Here is a 21,910-nt window from a genome sequence, read left to right as displayed (position 1 = left end):
CTGGGATGATTGTTTTTCAGAGAAAAATATCCGAATTTGTTTTAACGTGTTCTGGAAAATGAAATCCGAAATGAGAAAGTATTGGGAGAAATTTGATATGGTTGATGATGCAATAGCCGAAGATATATAGTTTCCTTTTAGTTTAAAAGCCCAAAATAGATTAGTGCTGATAGAAGTCCAATTGGCCCATCTTTGTTATCTACAAAATATAATGAAGTTTTATTTAAAATTTATCTATATCTATCTATCCACTTGTATATTATAAATTTCATTATTTGCTTGCCTTTTTGTATTGATTTTTTAAGATTTATTTTATTTTAACTAAGCCACATCGGTTGTCTCGCAATGAATCACGACTTTTCTTCTCTTACATCAGCAACACCACACAATTGATTATAGCATGCCTTGAGGAAATTAAAGCATGCCTTCACCCTTATTAGCTTCCAGAGTTTGAAAATAAAAAATTTAATAACAAAATATATTAATTATATATTAATTTGTATAAATATTAAAAAAAATTGGAGGGCCATGATCTCCTATGTCATAAAGAAGATTTGTCATTGGTCATTAGGTATAGATAAAATTATGGTGCTACGAGTTTATATATTAACTTTAAGATTTCACACGTCTTTAGAGAGAAAATTAATAAATGTGTCAATAAATTTGTTAATTTTAGGATAGACTATAAAAGTGATTTTATTTGGTATCATATAATTTAGGGTCTCATTATATTAGACATATTTGTTATAAAAACTGGTATGGATAGTCGAAATACAAATTTATTTCATTATGCTTATTTCTCCTGTTTATGATTTGGTTCGGTCCTCACAATTTGATGTATTTGATGTCTTTTTTTTTTTTAATTTATATTTCATTTTGGTATCACTTATATATTGAAAGTGTTGATCTGTCTTTCTAGTTAGGATATGTCAAGGTTTCATTGTAATATCTTATGGAACAAAACATTTTATAGAAAAAAAATAGTGTATGCTATCAAATAATATCATAACCTTAAAATTTTTATAAGAATAAAATGAAAAACATGTGAATCTTAAAGAAAAAAAAAAATGAAGTGTTGTAGACATTTAGCTCGCTATTTAATTTTGAGATAATCTTCTTTGTACTCCCAACCACGAAGTGATAGGTGAATGCCGAGAAAAAAACTGTGAATGATCTGTATTTAAGATTAAAGCTATAAAAAGTGACAGTTATTTCTTGTTTTTATGTTACCTTTATTTATTACATAGTTTAGAATGAAGTATTAATATATTTCTGACTAAAAAACCGGTAACCATTTTAGTACTTTGTATTTAGTGAGTTGTGTGAGTTATCCTCTTTGCTAGACTTTGGTGGTCCCCTGTTACGCAAAATTAAAATGATGTTGATAGATTATCTTTGTTGTACCCAAGGTCTAAAACCCTGTCAGGTTACCATCTTCTCAAATAAAAACATCATTTTTATTTTTATTTTATTTTGATTGGGTGAAAGCATGTGACTAATAACCCAATTGAACCTAAAGTATATTCAGGAAAATGTGTAGAGCATAAAATAAGGTTACTGAAAATAAGCTATAACGTTTTGTTAATGAAATTCCAATCGATAAAAAATTCACGTAATATATTAATAGAAGATTTTTTTTTTCAGCTTCTAACAGTAGAAAAGTTATTAATATAGGTATCGAGTTTTGACATATCTGGCCAGATTTTTTAAAACTACATAAACATATTGATTTCAAATAAATTAGAGATACAAATAAGTTGTGTTATAAAACATGTCTTCCCATTAAAAAAAATTTCATGTTTCAAAATACAATTAGATTTCTTAATATTATAATATGAGTTTGTTTTTATTTTTTTTAAATTAAAATAATTTGTTAAAATATTTTTTTACTATTTAAATAAATATTATGTTTTAAGACACAATTTTACTTATATTTCATAATGTATTTTAAATTTATCTATTTTGAAGGTTTTTTTAAAAAATATGAATATATATATATATATATATATATATATATATATATATATATATATATATATATATATATATATATATATATATATATATATATATATATATATATATAACAGAACTCACACTATTTGTTACTTCTATATAATAGGGTTTCTTTTATATAATACGCACTCACACATTATTTTAGTTTTTCATGCCATGACTTTATTTTGTATACAATGTTAATTATATACTTAAATTAACTTATTTAAACAAAAGTAAATTAAAATTAGGGATGTTAAAAAAAATCTGTATATGTGGGTATCACGGATAAAATCCACGATGGGTAGGAAATGAATATTGATTTTGAATGAATTATTTTTTTATCAATTAGTTTTAAAAAAAAATTATTTCTTTGTAAACTGTCATTCAACACTATTTAAATGGATTATTTGGACTTTGTTTAAAATTTATGAATGTTATGTATTATATTTTATTTGAATTTATGATTAAAATGTATTTGTTAAATATTTATTTATTTATTTTTTATAAATACCCGTGAATATTAAAAAATTATGCGGGTACCCACTTAACGAATACTCGACGAATATGGATACGAATATGTAACAAATATTTATCCAACGAGCTAAATATCCTTACTCTACCCCTCTCATTAACATCCCTAATTAAAATCTTAATTACAAGATTCCTGTTAACAATTCCTATTATTAGGACATGACACAAGTTTGTCAAAAGTTGAGAAATAATACAACACAGACGCATATGACACAAATGGTTCAAAGGAACTCCTGAAAATAGAATAAAAAAACAAAAAAACAAAAAAAAACACTATGTTCAAACTCCGATTAATACCGTAGAAAGTCTGGTTTTAACTGATATTTCTTATACAAGATATTTTTTTCAATCAAATGGAGTTAAAAATTAATTATTGTTTTTTTAAATGTAATGATTACTGAAGTAAATGTTACCTCTTCCAAAGGAATTCTTAAGGAATTTTTGTTTATACACGTGATAGAGGGTCGAATTCACCACATGTTAAAAAATGTAATCAGTTTTATATTGAAAAGAGAACAAAAGGTTTGACCATTTGGAATAAATATATAAATTGTTCCTTGGTAGATAAGATAGATGTATAACATTTCAGAGAGATCTTGCTACTCACAGTTATTACTCTCTGACTTATCATAACCTAAGGAATTGATGTTTCTAGATATTAGAATAGTAGAATATGAAACTAATAATTATTTAATAATAGTTTAACCTAGCCTTAACAAGTTGAGAAGTGTAATGCAAGTAAAGGATTAGTCAGTTGTCATTAAGAGGGTCATGTTTAGGTTGAAGCTAAGGCTAGGTGCTTGAAAAAAGAACGACACAAACAATGACAGGAATGTAAGATGGGCGTTTTCTTGGTGTGTTCACAGACCAAGAAAGTTATGTCTGAAGTGTTTCTTTATGGGGCTGTCTTTAATTAGGTGTCCTATATATTACTTGAAAAGGGAAATAAACAAATATACCAATCACTCATTTTAAAACATTACTTGAAAACTTTGAACAATATATATTGAGAAACATAAAAATACATCTTTTATATGTTCTCCTACAATTTTCAATAATTCTTTTTCACCTGTCCTTGGAAAATCAGTCAACAAATAGATCCATACCTTATTGTATGGAGATAGTGAGTCATTCCTTCCCCCCTTTAGCCAAGGGACTTTGCTTATAAACAATATTCAGGATTCCATGAGGGATTTCATTAAAAGTTAATATTCTCAATTTAGAGAATTTTTTAAAATATTTTGTTAATATCTATGTTTATTAGACAATAGTATAAATGTGGCAAACATTATTAAAAAAACAATTCATTGTATTAAAAATATATACTGCTTTAATTTTAATATTATAAAAATGCGTATATAAAACTTTAAATAATTCTTAATTATTATTAATTAAGATCTTAAAGCAGTCTTTGTTTTTTTATCAGCAACCTTGTCCTTTTGTGAAACTTGTTTGCCCATGTGTTTCAACAAGCAATGAATTTAATAGGTTTAAAAATTAACAATCATAATGACTTTTTTCATCTCATTTATACTTGAAAAATTTACATTTTTTTCTATTCATTACAAAAAATTCTATAAATAATAATCAATTTTATTAGTATTTTTATTATATCATTTTGTTTGTATATAAAGTCAAATTATTTTCTAAATTGGTAACTACAGTTAATTGGTTTTTAGATTGGCCACTAACTTACAAAAGGTTTTCGCTACCCAATAAGGGATCTTGAGGACCAAAATAATACATTCAAAATCAATATATTGTGTTGTCACTAATAAAATAAAAATTAATACATAATCTAGTATAATTGTAACTACAAAAGAAATAACTCCGTCTATAAAAGAAACCATATATTAAATATTCCTATATTTGAAGACATCTTCTCAGATCTCATTCCAAAAATATATACGAAACTCCTCACTTGTAATTATTCTTTGAATCTTAGATTGACTCCTTTAATTGAATAATTAGATTATTAGTATCATGCTTCCTAATTAATATGTAAAGAAGTTGAATTTATTCTTCTAAAATATAAATCTATTCTTTTATTTTTTTCATCAATATATCTACTTTTTAAGTTTAAGGTTAAAAAATAGTTTATCATAATCAAATAGAAATTCAACTATGCAATTACTAAAAAAAAATTATGATAATTGAACCACAATTAAAACCAGTTATGAAAAAACAAAGGTTCATGAGAATAAAAAGATAATGATAATTATTAAACTAATATTTTACTATCAAGTTAAACAAAAGATAATTAATTTTTTCTTCAAAAATGAAAGAAAACAGATGAAAAAATAAGAGTAAAAATAATGAGTGTGTGTCTAACTTACTTTCTTTTTCATAAACAAAAAGAAATAAGAGTGGAAAGTTGTATAATATGTGATAAATTTAAAAGACAATAAGAAAGAAAATGAAAAATATTTTAATAAATATTTTTATTTTTTATTATACTTTATTTTATGTTTTACTGTTATAAAAAAATATATCTAATTTAATTTTTATTAATTTTCAATATATAAACTACACATAATTTAACTTTTTTAAAAAATTTTAAAAATTTAAATATATAAATATATTATTTTAAAAATTTTCAAAAATTGTTTTGGGGGCGGGGGATGGTCCCCCTAGTCCCTTAAATCATCCATTGTGTCATTACCAAAAGAATTGATCTATAATAGTGAATAATTTAGAAGTTAATTTCTTTGGTAGTCTTGTTAACTAAAATTGGTGATCAGTTTAGAAATCAATTCATTATAATAATCAATTTAGAAATTATTTTAGTTATTAATAAATTTTATTTTATAAATTAATATCTAAGTTGAATGTGACTAATTACTTTTTGTTATTAAAATTAATTATTGTTTAGATACATTTGTGCAGTGATTTCATTTTTTTTGTTAGTCATTAGCATTATTTGTTTACTTAAAATTGGACTGATAGTATAACTGTTTAATACTGTGACTTTATATACAAACAAAATGACATATTAAACATACTATCTATTTTACTCGTTGATGTTGTGTTGTAAAAATATTTATATTAAAAGTACATAGAAGGTAAAGTCACAAAAGACAAAAGTTTTTATTTATTCCCACGGTTAAACTCGTTAGTCTAATTCCCCAACTTATTATATAAAATGTTAATATTAGTTATAAGCAATGAAATAGCATTTTTATCTGCATAAAACAGATTACATGTTAACTCTAACATAAGTGTAAAGGTTTTATTATAACCATTTGTAGTTGATTGGTGCTTGTTTGGGGCGGGGAGATTGAGGGAGCGTCTCAGACATTTTGAAGGCGTAGAAGCCAAAAGAAAGGAAAATGTTGTCTACAGCAGACACGGTAATTAATTAATAACTTAAGATGTTCGAAGCAACATAAGTATGATGTCATGTTTGTATAGAGGATCGAAATGTTGGGTGATACATTCGATTGGGGTTTTGAGGGCTTGATTTTGGTCCCTAGTGATGTCCCCTACTACATATATTAAACTAATTTGTATAGTTTTGGTAGCTAGCTATCTCCAATTTGTTCATTCCCACATCGACTAACTCTCCCATCACTTATCTATCTATCTATCTTAAATGTCAGTTTCAGTACCATGGCTACAGGGATTGGCCTTGTCTCGGTGACCAGATCCAAAATTTGTACCATCCAAACCCTAACTCCACCACCACCTCTCCTCCTCCCTCACCCTCATCACCGTCTTGGATGTGGAATCCAAGGGACCAAGAAGATGACTCCTGGGAGGTCAGAGCCTTCGCAGAGGACACCAGCAACATCATGGGCACCACTTGGCCTCCAAGGTCCTACACCTGCACTTTCTGTAGAAGGGAGTTCCGTTCAGCACAAGCCCTCGGTGGCCACATGAACGTTCACCGCCGCGACCGTGCTCGCCTCCACCAAGCCTCACCCGTCAACAACCACTACCACTACCACCACCACATCTCCTCTCTCTCCCGCTCACACCACTCGCCCTCTTTTCTCAACCTCCCTCACTCTCCGGACCCTTTCGCAAATGGTGGGGTGTGCCTCCTGTACCCCTTCCCTAGCCCTAACACTGCTCCATTCTCCCCTCTTGGCCACACCACTAGTTTCAATAATGCATGTGCCGACTCTCCCTCCTCTCTTTTCTCTGTCTCCTCTTCCCTTTCACACCCTCTCCCAACTTCCTCAAATGCCTCCTTTGATTTCCCGGTGGCGCAGCCTGCCACAGGGAGGAGGACCCTTTTCTCTTCTTATTCTGGGAAAGAGGAACAAGAACCCGCAACCTCCTCCGCTCGTCACGGCCAACACGAGGAGCTTGATCTAGAGCTCCGTTTGGGAAATAGATCAACATAACGATTGGGTTTATTTGTTTAATGTCTTGTGAAGCAGGTGATGTGCCTGCGAGGAAAGATCAAAGTCCAAACTCCAGAGAAAAGAGAAGTTATGTGCATGTGCTTTGCTCTCTCTTTTACAGCTATATGCGGAGAGAGATGACAGAGAGAAGTACTGTAATTTATGTTTTGAGGACACCATGTACAACTCTCGTATATTATAGCTGCTGAAGCTCTGATATGGATCTTTTGGTTCGATTTATTTTTTGCTCAATTTCTTTGTAAGGAACCCAGTTCTTGGTTGATTCAGTTTGTTAGTATGTTGTTGTTTTGCGAAGGGTGCACATGGAAGAGCTATATATGGTGGGAGGGGATTGGAAAGGGAGGAAGGAGAAGGCTTCGCATATGTAACTTCAAAGAAAGGAAAAATGTAAGTTGGTACTATTTTTTTTTTTCAAAAAAATTACCATTAATTTATTGATGGAAGAAAGATTAGGGTTCGAAGGAGACACTGAGGAAAGGTTGTAGTGGAGTGTCATTTTCCGTTTCAGAAATGTTGCAGTACATATATGTCTACCTGCTCATATACATTTTCGAGGTTTTTTTTTTTCTTATATATATATTTTTTTAATAGGGTAATATTAACATGTTGACACTCAAACTTATGCAAAACTCCAAATGCATCATTTTCAAACTTTTTACTATTTTATGGTTTTATTATTTATATATTTTCTAATATTTTACACACACATATATAATATACATAGTACAATTACCAGTTAATATTTTACATTTAATTTTTATCATATTACCTAAACAGAATTTATCATGAAAATATATAAAATTATATATGTTAGGGAAGTCATTAAACTTATGGATAAGTTTAATTATATTACCAAGAATTAATAATTCTTTTTTTATATAATCTTTAGAAGACTATATATTCCTTGGAGCTTGAACAAGGTGTTTCGTGCTAGTTTATATAGCAACTGCTTCGCGATAAATAGTCCTTTTAGGTTATTTGTGTTGAATACCAATTCATAAAATCTATTTTTTTCTTTTGTAAATTAGGAGTGCTATTTACGAAACATTTATATAAAAATTAATAAAATAAAAAATGTGTGTGTGTGTAAATGTTTTTTGTGAGAAATAATACTTCTCTCATGTTGTATGTGTTGAACCCATTCATAAAATCTGGCATTTTCTTTTACTGAGCATACTATTTCTTATGAAACATTTATACAGTACAAAAAAAGTAAAACACATACTTTTTTTTATTGGACAGAAGATAAATAAAATATGAAGAAAGAAAAACCTTAATTTTGAGAAAATTTGAGAGTTCTCATTGTCTCACTATTATGTTATCTGTGTGAACGAATTTATAAAACCTATTTCTTACATTTTATTTATTTATTTATTTTCTGTTACTCCTTCTGCTTATTAGAATAGAAACATGTGTTTGGTGTTAGTTTGCCAAATTTTTTAAGAAAGTAGTAATAGTCCTTTGTTCAGAAAGAGGTGCTAGGTTTTGCAAATTTGCACAACACGAGCAACCTAATAAAGACAATACAATGCAGAGCCATTATTCTTTCAAAAATGAGATTTTTAACATTTTATTTAACTTATATGCCTATGTCACAGAAACATATGTGTGGTACTAATTCTTGCAGTGATTGCTTCACTAGAAACAACAATAGTAGCTTTATTCAACTCCTATAAATGCTTTAAGTAGCTAATTTTTACAACTTTTTTACGGCTATTCTTTCAGATTTTGTGTATGAATAAACTGAAGTATTATAAGAAATTTATTAGAATGCAGGCTAATTTTCGTTTTCATTTGTAAGATTTATTAAACAGAGACTTACACAATCTCACTACACTTATTAACTCATTTTACAAAAAAAAAAAGGAAAAATCACTCAGATGAGAGGACAAAAAATTCTTAAACGAAACAACAACTCGCCTAATATGAGGTATACCAAAATTTATATTTAAAGAAAAAGTATTGCATTTAGCGTATAGGTTGATACGACTTGATTTTCCTTTCCAGTTTTATGCCCTTGGTTGATTCAAAGCTCAGTCTCTTTTTCTGTTTACATAGGAAATTTTTTCTTTAAATACATATGGACCGCGAGCCGTATACAAATTCAAACTTTTTAGATAGTTTGTATTAATATATAATCAATCATAACTATTTCTTTGTATTTTTCATTTTTATTATTAAATAATTCTATTTTTCTTTTATTTCCATTGTGAAGTTTAGATATATAATCAATATAAAAGTTTTTCAATGAAACAATATGGATAGGGTAGTTTGTTAGTTAACATTTAGATTTATGCCCGGATTAGTATTTAAGTTGGACAATCCTTAATTTGTTGAAGCTTCATATAGGTATTTTTATCTTATTCTTCAATTATAATTAAAATTTCATCTCTATATAATTCGTGTAATAAATATTTGTATTAAAAAAATCATATATATATATATATACATATATATATATATATATAAAAGTAAGATGAAAGTTAAGTTCTAATCTTAATACAAAAAACACTTAAAAATTTATAAATTTTATCTGTTTCCTTTACTATGTTTATTGATTTCAATTATTCCAATATGTTACTTGCAAATTAAAGTATCGAAATCATTAATTAAACAAATCCTAGTTAATTATTTTCTTTGGTGATTGTGATCTAATTACAAGCGTAAAAACTCGCCCTTTAATGAATTGCTAAAAATATAAACATAAATTATTAGTTTATGCCGGGCAGATTATAATGTATATAGAATAAGATAACTCAAGCTATTAAGAAAAATAAATTAACATATAAAATAGTTTTTAGAGCTAAATTGCCATTTTTTGAATTATTTTCCATATTATTTTTACTAATTTTACCTTTTTAACGTTTTAATTATCTAATCTTACATTCATTTGTCAACTTGTTATGCAATATATTAATAAAGATAATAATTGAGTGTCAATTGCAAAGTACCAGTGAGGCATTTTATATATTTAGTTTCTTTTGTTATTTTTTCTTTGTTTTTTTAAATAGTGTTTTAAAATAAAATTATATAAGATGAATATTTCTATATAATTATAGTATACAATAAATATTCTTATTTTCATCTATATATCTGTGTATCTTAGTTGTTTTCTACTTTTCGCACTGTCCAAAGGAATTGAATCATATGCAATTTATTAAAAATTATAAATGGACTTGTTTCAAAAAGATTGAATATGATATATTTTTAGTTCAACCCAACTTAATTAGTTCAAATTTTAATTTACATACGCGTATTAGCCCATGAGTAAGGGACATATTTATATCATTTTAAAAGTTTTTTATAGTTTACATAGAATTTTATTTTATACAATATATATATATATATATATATATATATATATATATTGTATACGAGAAAATATTAGACTAAAATAAAAACAATTGATTACTACAAAATATTTTTCACATAAAAATATTGGTGTCTACCGAAAAATTTACCTTACAAATAAATATTTTTATAAGTAAATACGAATGTGAAAACATTGTCATTCAATAAAAAGAAAAATGGAACTACTTGGTGAATAAGGATTTATAGGTAATGAGAAAATAAATATAGTTGAGTTTATATAACTTTTATATGGATATAGTCATAGAAAAAGAAATTATGAATAACATATGTTTAAGATTACACTACTAGAAAAAAAAAATAAAGAAGTCATTTATTCAATTATATTTGAAGTTGTTAGAATTTTATTTAAGTTATGAATGTTTGTAACCTTCTCAAATCCATGAAATTTCATCACGATACAAGAAAATGTACAATTATTGATAAAATTTTACTGATGGAAAATAATTTATCAATAAACAAGATTTATTGACAGAATGAATGTTTGAATTTATATGGATAATATCCATCAGCAAATTAGAATTTTTATTACCGACAAAAATATTCGTCGGTAAAATATATTGATAAAATTCATTGATAACTTATAATGTTTATTACAATATTTTCATCGATAAATTTTGTCAATAAAATGAGTACCAAAGTTTTCGCTTTGTATTTTGACAATTCGTTAGTAAATTCGTCGTTAATGAACTTCTTTTTTAAATCCATTGGTAATAAACTTGTTTAAATTCATTGGTAAATCTATTGGTAATTGAATTTGTTTAAACTTTGTCATTAAATTCATAGGTGATTCAAATTTTTAAAAATTTATTGGTAAATGTGATTTTTGTAAAAATCGTTGATAATTTCATTGGTAAATTTGTTAGTAAAATGAATGCCAAATTTTATATCAACTTTAATGAAATATTTGTTATAAATTAATTGAAAATGAATTATAAGAAGAATAGAAGAAGAAAGAGGCGGAGCAAAATGAGGAAAAAGAGATGAAGCAGGTAATGGCAAAGGTGACGAAGGCGGAGGAAGAGAAAGAGCAAACAAAGGAGAAAGAGGAGGAGAAGGAGGAATAGCTAAAGAAGATGAAGGCGACAAATGTAGTAGTGATTGTGACAATGATGGTGATAACTGAGGAGGAGGTGAAGGGAGAAGAAGAAAAAAGAAGGAAAAAAAATAAGAAAAGGAAGAAAAATACCGAATTGTGATATTTATCGATGAATTTTGACGATTATCAACAAATTTTGATCATTGGTAATTGTCGATAGATTTTCCTATCCATCGATAAAATTTATCTACGAATATTTTATCGATTAAATTTGACCGCTTTTAAGTCATCAATAATTTTCATTTATTACTAAATTGCTATGAATATCAACGAATTTTAACCATTTGTAGATCCAAATTTTTTGTAGTGCTATGAAACTCATTCTTAGCACCATCCCATTAATGTTTTTAAGCTCCAATCTTGCTCCCACTTCCATTCATATACTCACCTCTAATATTGTCGCCTCTTAAATCCTAAAACTTTGTGTAACCATTATTTAATTTATCCCACCTTCAATTTCGTTTTCACTTATAATCTTACTTTTCACCTTAATCTTATAAAATTTGTAAAACCTAAACCTCATTACCCTTGATAACACCCTCATGCGACTTATCACCCTTATTCATTATGTCACTCTTGTTTCATTACAAACAAGGCCAAGTTCATCATCATATAACACTCCATAATAGAACTCTCCAAGTTATTTGTCGTACCTCAAACAACACCTTAAGGATTGTCACTTAACTCTCCACAACCATCACCTTAAGATTTTTCTCATGTTATTTCCAAACTTTGTCTTCATCCATAGTATGTCTTTAGTGGTGATTTTTATGCTCACATCCCTAATTTTTTTAATATATATAATATTTTTCCATTTAATTTTTATTTTAGAAATAAAGGTGTAGGATTTTTGTCGGTGGTTAAGCATTTAGTTCAATTCTCTTATTTGTTATCAAATATTTTGATATAGACCTCATTATAGTGCAATTTACGTTTTGAATTTAGAAATTACATAGTACATAAAGAGATTAAGTATCTTGAGTATTTTTCTTTCTAATTAAATTTGGATATATTGCAAGGGAAGAGAGAATGCAAGTTATAAATTATATATAGGTATAGATATAATACGAGAGTCGCATTTAACTAGCTTGTTTCCCATTCTATCTTCAAGACCTTATTAAAGGTTTCACTATCTACACTAAAAGATTGGTCCATTGTGGTAGTTTTCTCACAAATTGAACTTTGCATCTTGTTCATAGTCTTCTATGGTAATACATGCACATACATATGTCAATTACTCAAATATTAATTATTTTAGTTTGATTAGTATTTGTACAATGTAGGAGCATTAATATAATACAAATATATATATATATATATATATATATATATATATATATATATATATATATATAAATAAGTGGTTGTTAGAGATTCAACGTCGATTAAGGATATAATTTCTTCATAATATAAATAATATACAAAAAATATACAAATTTTACCTAATAAGTTAATTAAGTTAAATATAAACGTATTCACTAAAATAATATCATAATAATTAAAGTCTATTTATAATGAAAATTGTTAGTAGTGTTGTGCCACTTGTTATTAAACTCTTTTTATATAGTTAAATAAATATATATATATATATATATATATATATATATATATGACTGTAAATTTTATTTTAAAAGTTATGAATTTGAGTTAAATATAAATTCATTCACTAAAATTAATAAAGATGACTTATTTTGGACTTGAAAAGCCAAAATGTAATATATTACAAGACCAAAAGGGAATTTAACCTATTTTTTGTGATATTATTAAAGAACATTTTTCGGTAAAAAATAAAAAAAAAGTATAATTTTTAATATTTTGATGTTATTTACAACTTTTACATATATATATATATATATATATATATATATATATATATTGGATTTGTATACTCTTTATTGTGAAGTGTGCTTTGTTTTAAAAAAAGTTTCAAAATGTAAGATATATTTTGTCAATGTATGTTAAATTGTCATTACTAAAAATTCTGATATTACATGGTATTTTTTTTACAAATTTGTTAAAAAAATTTACAAAGAAAGATTTTTTTTCTGGTCTAAGAATCTTAATTGGTAGGTAATTTTTTGATGATTATTTTCTATGAAATTATAAAATTTGTAAATATTTCTTACAAAATTTTGTTGTGAAAAGTGTTTTATACAAAATATTTTAAAAAAAAATTGGCAACAATTTTTTACAAACTTTTTTTCATAAAAAAATTTATAAATATTTCTTAAAAAGAAAATTAAAACAAAATTGACAGAAAATATAAATTTTTTTAGTAGTTTGCATTCCCAATTAAACCAGACTTCCCAACAATTAAATCTGTAAAAAAAATAGAAAGAATGAGAGAAAAAAAAACTCCTTAAAACTCATGTTAATAAAGAAAATTAACAGTAAAATAATTAAATTGGTTCGAGTTTTTCCAACTTCCTTGAAATATTATTTGCTTAAAAAGTAAGGGACACAATTAGCCCAACAAAATTATTTCTTGATTATTTCAAACCACTCTCTTACTTATTTATTTCTGCATTTTATTTCTTAAAAGTTCATATTATCCACTTTATCCTTTACCTTTATTTTAAAATTGAATTTTAACCTTTATTTACACGTTAATAAGCAAATTTATCACAATTTAAATTATTAAACATAAATTTAAAATATATTTATATTAAAAATATTGTTATTATAAATAATTTTTCTATAAATAAATATTACAAAAATTAAATGGTAAATATCTATATTCCTTAATGGGTATTTGGTCTTTGTATATAAGAAAAATATCTATTAAGAAATTATCTTATTAAATTGATTTTAGTATTTTATATTTTATTAAAATAGTTTCTAATTCTTAATAAAGATATCCCAGGTACTAAATAAAAATACTTGTCAATTTCATATCTGAGTTAAAACACTAAAACCTTTCCATGATTTGAATGGATAAAAGGTGTCAATGTAAGGTTGGACTGTTGTACCTATTTTTTTTTTTTTTCATTATAATTGATAAAAGAACTTAACCAACGTGTTATTTTTTATACTCATTCTAAGGTAAATGTTTTTTAAGACACTCTTTCGGCATATTTTATCTTTTTTCTTTTCACCCATCATTTAAAAAATCTCTTACTCTTCATCATCCCTTTCACCTCATTTTTTTTTTCATTTAAAAACCTAAACTAATATTTTTGTTGTCACTTTCTTCCATCTTTCCCCGTCTTAAACCTCAGTTCCCTTTATTTGTAATCACTTTGATCTTATTCTTTAATCTCAAAACCATATCCCTTCAAATTTTTTTCACCATCCTACTTCTCCATTACTTTTAAGATTTCATTTTAATTTAATTAAAATAATACGACATCACAAAGTAGTGAAATTTATTTGATTGAGTGTGTAAAGCACATAGCTATTAAATATTTTGTATATTTCCCTAGTTTAAATTAGAATAAAAATTTGAATATATAATTAACTCAATTCTGATAACCTACTTCTGTGTTAGTTATTAAAAAGGTGTTTTTTTTTTTAATATTTGGAAAGAAAAACATATATAAAAATGTAAAATAGCAAATGTAAAGTGGGTATAAAACATTGTTGGAAATCAAATTAATAAAAAAAAATGTATACATAGATTGTTGCTTTTGTGAAATGGAGGAAATGAAAAAACACACACACAAAACTTTTAATTTTGTTAGACTAGGTAGGCCTAACCTGCACATGCAGATATCTAGTTCCATGATCAAAAGCTGAAAATTTTTTCTTCACACATATTACCCAATTAACCATCTCTAGCTTCCCTTTTCTGGACAAGTAGGCTACACATGACCAGAAACATGGTAAAAGAGTAAAGACTAAAAGTTCAGGTACTTAACCTCCATTTCCTCCTTCTCTTTATTTTCCATTTTTACTGTCTACACTTTATACATGCCAGTTTCCACACACACACGCTATCTTTCTCTCTCTCTCCATCTCTCTATTCTCATGAATGGCTTGATTAGCTCAACAAAGCACACTCCATATGTATGTATATATACACATATACATATATACATATAGCATTAAAAGTGAGTCAGAGAGCTACAACAACTATGCTGGGAACCCAGTAGGTACATATGCATGTGTTCTTTGCTAGCTGTGTCGCCGCACTATTGGCGTGCAAGCAGAAAACGTACATTCATTGAGCACTTTCTTGTGTTGTTACCATTAATTAATCCATGCTCATGCATGTGGTCCAAACCCAACATCACAATATTCTAACATCTCATATCTCACTCGTCGTATTCCTTACGTTGATGATGCTATTACCACATAAGTTCAGAAGAGTTTTCGTGAGTTATTTGGTTTTGTGTATCACTAAGTTAGGTTTTACATTGGTAGTGTAATCACAAGTTCACATGTATAAGGGGACCATACTTGATTTTTGTGCATAAACCCCACTGAGTTATCCTACTCTGGGACTTGAAGGTTTGTAAGTTAGGGTGGGACTGTATATATAGGACACATACTTAAGTAGGTTTGATGTTTTTGTACTGACTCCACCAATGACTGAGGTAAGAGATGAGTAGGAAGGAAGTGGAGAAGGAACCAACCAAACCTCAACTTTATATGGATATGTATTTTCTATTTGCTTTGGTTTGTTTTCTTCTGATCATAGAGGTATGGCATTTGGGACTAGTGAAATTCTATATCTTATAAAAAATTATGCTACTTTTCTTTTATAAAAATATTATAAATTATCTTTCTGTTCTATTCAAAAAATATGGATTCCCTCTGAATGTGGATATATGCATATATGGGAAGGTATTGATTAGTTGAATTGTTCAAGGCGTGTTCTTGGGTATGGTTGGAGCAGAAATTCTGCGTGTGGGGTTGATTTTGCTTATCCTTATGCTAATCATTTGAATCCAAGTGGAATATATGCATCAATCTCTTTAGAAATTAAAAAAAAAAACAACAAATCTTATCGGTGAATAAAATTATTTAGTAAAATTCTTTTTACAAACTAGAAAAAAAAAAACAGAAGTTATACTTCAGGAATGTTTATAATTAAAAAAAATAACAAATTTTATGAGATATTAAAAGAATGTCTTATAATAATTAGATTTTGATTGTTTTCAATATCTCATTCTTTCGAAAAATTATAACAAACATTAAATCAATTATTTTAAAAAATATTCTTTGAAAAAATCAATCTTATTAAAAAGTTGAGTCGTTATAAAGATAAGTAAAAATTAAGGTTAAATATGTTCTCGTCTCTTAATTTTAATTTTTAGTAAAAATTAGAACCAATCTATTTTCAAAAGTTAAGGTAAATTTAGTTTCTCGTATTGAGAAATGCAGTTTAATTTTTTTGATTAAATTTTGTTAAGTTTATTTGACATTTCAAACGTGTTTCAGCTAACATTGAAGCAAAAATATATCAAACGGCATAAACAACTCAAATTGTTATAATGAAACGCGTTTAAAACATTAAATAAATTTAACAAATATTGATTAGAATGACTAAATCCACTTATTTATAAAGTTAAAAAACTAAATTAGACATAAATTTTGTTAAAAGATTAATTTTAATTTTTACTGAAAAAAATTAAAGTACAGAAACATATTTAATCTTAAGAATTAATGAGTAATACAAGATATTGCACTCCTAGTTTTGTCTCCTATCTCCTTTGAGGTGCTAAAGCTTATATCTCTTCCTCAAAAATACTACTGCATCAGAACTGTTAGATTTCTGTAGATATGATAACAATTTTTAAATATATGCTTTGTACCTACTCAAATTTAATGAACATGCTGCTGCCGAGAATTTTTGTACTATTAAAACACAGTTCAATTTTGTTCATTAATTATGCAAAAGTTATCTTGCCAATGGACCAATAAATTTATACCAGTACATAAAGGGAGGTCAGTCTACACTATGAAGGGAATACCTGAAACCTGGATGCAATCTTTTATCCTTAACCTGATTTTGGAACATATATTACTATATCTTTTCTATAAATAATATAATAGAATAATTTTTCTTGTCCTCTAGTTTATTTTGTATGTTTTTTTTTTTTCTTTCCTTTTTTTATAACTCTTGAGTTGAACTTCCTTTCTTCGTATAGGACTTCAGAAACGAATTTCAACTTTCAATTGAAGCAGTGAGTATCATTAATCAATAACTATTAGAATTTTTCATATTTCATAAATTTTTTTTCAAATTTTTTATAAAATTTTGCAAAAAAAAAATTATTATTATTTTTTACTAATTTTAATTTAAAAATAATTATTTTATTTTATTTTTTATAAAATTATAAAATTTATAAATATTTTTTATTAAAAATGTTTTGTGCAAAATATTTTAAAAAAAAGATAGCAAACTTTTACAGACTATTATTTATAACAAAATTTGTAAATATTTAAAAAAAAATTGATAGTATGTGTTTTTTAAACGGTGAATTAACCCTATTTTGATAATTTGAAAAATAAACATTTTAATCCACCTCAACCACACAATTCTCAACGTTTTCTTCAATCTCATATAATAAATCAACTCAATGGTGGACATGTATATATATTCTAATATCAAATTTTATTAACTTTTTTTAGTTAATTCTATAATGAAAAAAACAAGTTTAAAACTCAAAGAATTAAAATATTTAAAACTATGAGACTTGATTAACCATAATTAAGTTATAAAAAGGAGAAAAAAAAAGAATTTAGCCATGATTAATATTTTGCACAATGAAGATGGGAGTACATATGAATAATGTGTTACAACACTGTGCTACGGTGTTCAGGTACTCAAGCTTAAACAGTGTAGTAGTGGACCCCAGCATTGTACAGGGTAGCCAGCTAAGAGGAGCACAAACATTTATAGGGTCTGCACGATTTCTTCAACCCTCATTTGGCACCACACCGAATGCTTCACCCTTTTATGTGCTCTCTGACCTTGGTCCCCTCTCCTACCTATTCCTCTCCTCTTTCTTTTATCACTCTGCATCTTCTCATCATTCATCTCTCTCTTCTGTTACTCACATAGATGCCCAAAAATCTCACAACCATGAATTCAGTGTCCACTACTTTTAACATCATCATATACATGTCCCTCTGAACAAACCCAACACCACCACCCACCTATAACTACAAGTTTACAATCCCTAACCTTAAATTAATAAAACTATTGATAATTAATTAGTATTATTTAATCTGACAGGAACCAAGATTGGGACAGTTATAAAAAGTTGAAAGGGGTTTTAAAAAGCAAAAGCGTGTGAGATGTGAGTGGGTGGTGGGATGAAGTTTAGTCGTGGTCACTGCATGGGCTCGGATACCCAGTTACTCATCAGTAATCATTGCCTTTCTCTTATCTTCATCTGCATGGAAGCCTGTCTCTTTCCCTTTTCCTCCCTTCTAAACAATTGACTGTTCTTAACAGTGACACTTCCATCTCAGACATATGCATTTTGAGACTCTTGCAACATGCATTCACATTTTTGCACACCCTAAATCATCCAGAATATGACACTTCCCACTTGATCATTTTTTTAATGTTTACTGTTGCATCGGTTTTTGTTTTTCTTCTATCATGTTATCTCAAACAATCGCAGCAAATCTGTGTGTTGTTGTTCTTACTGTGGCATCCTCCAACAACTAAAAGACAGGCCTTCAAAACAAGTTTGGAAATGCGATCTATTCTAAAATTGCTTTTTCGATATATGTAGGTGATGACATGTATGAATGAATATCTGTGAACTGAAAACTATACTACTCCATCTTTTATAGCAGAAAGGGAAGGCTTCTACACATGAGAAGAAAACGTAATAATAAAGCTAAAGTCGTGTCCTCTTCAATCTTCTCTTTTTACAAAGGAAAATCGACTTTTGAATATTTGATCATTTGTTTTCGTCTGTTTGGCTTCAACTACTGAAACTGAAAGGGAACGGCCAGAAAACCATACACTAATTACAAACTTTTCTGGAAGTATAGCTCCTTATTAGTTGATTATTTGATCCAATATTTTGATTCAACCTAACTATTTTAAAGAAATGACTTTTTGTTTTTAACACTTTAATGAGGAAACTATTTGAACATTAGTGATTGCTTTCTGTAAAACTAGCTAATTCTAACCAAATTTGCAATAAAGGAGATTCTGGTAAACTCATCAGTATAAACATAGAAAATTAAAAGAGCAATCAAAATAGTACTAATAATTTTGATTAAGAATGAAATAAATTAGATCTAAGTTGGGTCATTCACAACTTAAGCTAAACAAATACCCTCTTAACATATGCTAAACAAATACCCTCTTAACCTATTTACAACATAAGCTAAACAAATACCCTCTTAACCTTTATTATTAAAAAAAAAATTAGGTCATTCAAAAGTTTATTTTTATGAGCTACAACACATTATTTAAGCAAAAATAATAATGATATAATAATCTTATTATTATTGTTATATTAATTTGGATTATAATATTTGAAAACAATATAGTGTTTTTTTTTTGTCAGCACTAAAACAGTATAGTGTATACAATTAGTTATATTTAATAATAAACAGCTTTATATTTAGTGGAAATTATTAAATTTAGTTATAAGATATATTGAGAATACATTTCATTTGCATAATTTTATAAAATAATAGTGTTAATAAATATGTTAGAAGGAAACTATGTACACACACAAAAAGGGGACTAATGTTATACTGAGAGAAAGAAGGATTTCATGTCATTCATGTCATGGAGAGTAGCATTTTATATTGAAAATTAAAAAAAGAAACATAAAAAACTGGTTATAAGTTAGTTATGATGTTTTTTTATACAGGGATACTCTTATTTATTATCAAGGAAAACATAAAATCACTATTGTGTAATAGTATTAATTAAAGAAAAAATATGGATAATAAAATGAAAAATATGATAATAATACGAGAAGTAAACATTTTATTTGATTTTACAAATTTATACATATTTGTGGATGAGTCAGTCCTGAATTATATTTAGTCTAATTTCATTTTTAAAACCCAAATCTAAGGCATGTTATACAATTTTGAACAAAAACACAGGATCTTTTATTATTGGTTAAAGCTCTTAAATTATTTTACCCAAAAGACATGAAAAAAAAAACGTTTTCAAAGTATTGTCATTCTTTATTATAAAATATTATTCTTTTATTTACTGCTGTTAAGTTTTTCTTTATAAAAGAAATTAACACAAATTAGTCACATAATTAAATTTTGTAAAATTCATACTATTTTTTCATTAAGAAATAGACTTTAAATTAATTCAATCTTATTAAATCGACAATATTTTTCCGTTAAGAAATAAATTTTACGTTATTAAATCAATTTATAAAATAATATATATATATATATATATATATATATTCTAAATTCATCTTATCTCTATAATTAAAATATATCTTTTAGTATCCTTATATTTTATTTAACTTCTATATTTTTAGGAAACATGTGACTACACACAAAAGAATATTTTTTTTCATCACGCAAATTGACATTTTTTATGTGGATGTTAATGAAAAAATTATTGTTTACCTCGATAAGATTTTTTTTTAAGATGCAGCATAAATTCTTTTTTAAAGGTGCAAACTTTACAATTTACGGAAATTTTCATAATTATTTCGATAAATCTAGTTAGTGTAAATGTATTTTGTTATGGGCACTGTTTTTGTAAAAAAAAAAGTTGAAAATGTTGAGAGTGAACGTAACAAAAATGGGTGAGAATAACAAAGCCCAACCTAAACTAATGTTTATGAACATTATAAGCTCAAGTTTGAACTTAAGAAATTGTTATTTGTACGTATGTTTCTTACTAATTCACATTCCGTCTATATTTGTCTTAAAAAATATACTCTTTATTATCCAAACTTACCTTCTAGTCACATCTTCATTTCAATAAGGAACTCTAAGGGTGTGTTCACATCCAAAAATTGAATTGGGGAGAGTATAAGGATGAATTTGAATAGATATAAGTGAAATAATATGTGTGTTTTTTTGAGTGGATTTAGAGAGTAAAGTGAGTGAATTTTGAGATAAATTTTGTGAAAGTTAATGAATGATTTGAGTGATGTGATAGATTAAAAAAATATTTTAACAGATAAAGTTTAAAGATTATTAAATTACCCTTACTAATAAAAATGAAATTAAATAATTATTAAATGAATTAAAAATATTAATATTTAACAATATTTATACATAAAAATAATAATTATTATATATATTATTCATTTTTAACAATATTTTAATTATTATTAATTATTATATATATATATATTATAATTTAATACATATATTAAAACATCATTGACAAAAATAAAAATAAACAATTATTGAATAAAATAAAAATATTAATTTTAACAAAATTTTTATTACTTTTAATAATTATTATACCTATTTTTATTATTTATAAATATTATACATAGTAATAAAAAAATTATATATATATATATATATCAATAAATATATTATTAATCATAATATATATTTTTAATAATTAATAGATTACTAATTATTATTAAGTATATTATTAAGTATTATATATATATATATATATATA

The 21,910-nt window shown here is 26.3% G+C and overlaps 1 protein-coding gene across 1 annotated transcript; it reads left to right on the top strand.

Moving 5' to 3' along the window:
* Positions 1 to 5,990: 5,990 nt before the first annotated feature.
* On the top strand, positions 5,991 to 7,495 carry LOC114179650 (uncharacterized). The gene has a single exon (XM_028066062.2). It carries the CDS (start codon positions 6,249 to 6,251, stop codon positions 6,876 to 6,878), a length of 630 nt encoding a protein of 209 aa, XP_027921863.1. The 5' UTR covers positions 5,991 to 6,248; the 3' UTR covers positions 6,879 to 7,495.
* Positions 7,496 to 21,910: the final 14,415 nt, after the last annotated feature.

Source organism: Vigna unguiculata, chromosome 3, assembly GCF_037176805.1.
Source record: "Vigna unguiculata cultivar grain cowpea cultivar isolate G323 ecotype 2 chromosome 3, ASM3717680v1, whole genome shotgun sequence".
Taxonomy (NCBI): Eukaryota; Viridiplantae; Streptophyta; class Magnoliopsida; order Fabales; family Fabaceae; genus Vigna; species Vigna unguiculata.
This window is presented reverse-complemented; position numbering and strand designations above follow the sequence as displayed.

Bases quoted from the DNA above. Each gene is read 5' to 3' on its own strand.
- LOC114179650 (XM_028066062.2), top strand. From the start codon at position 6,249: ATGTGGAATCCAAGGGACCAAGAAGATGACTCCTGGGAGGTCAGAGCC.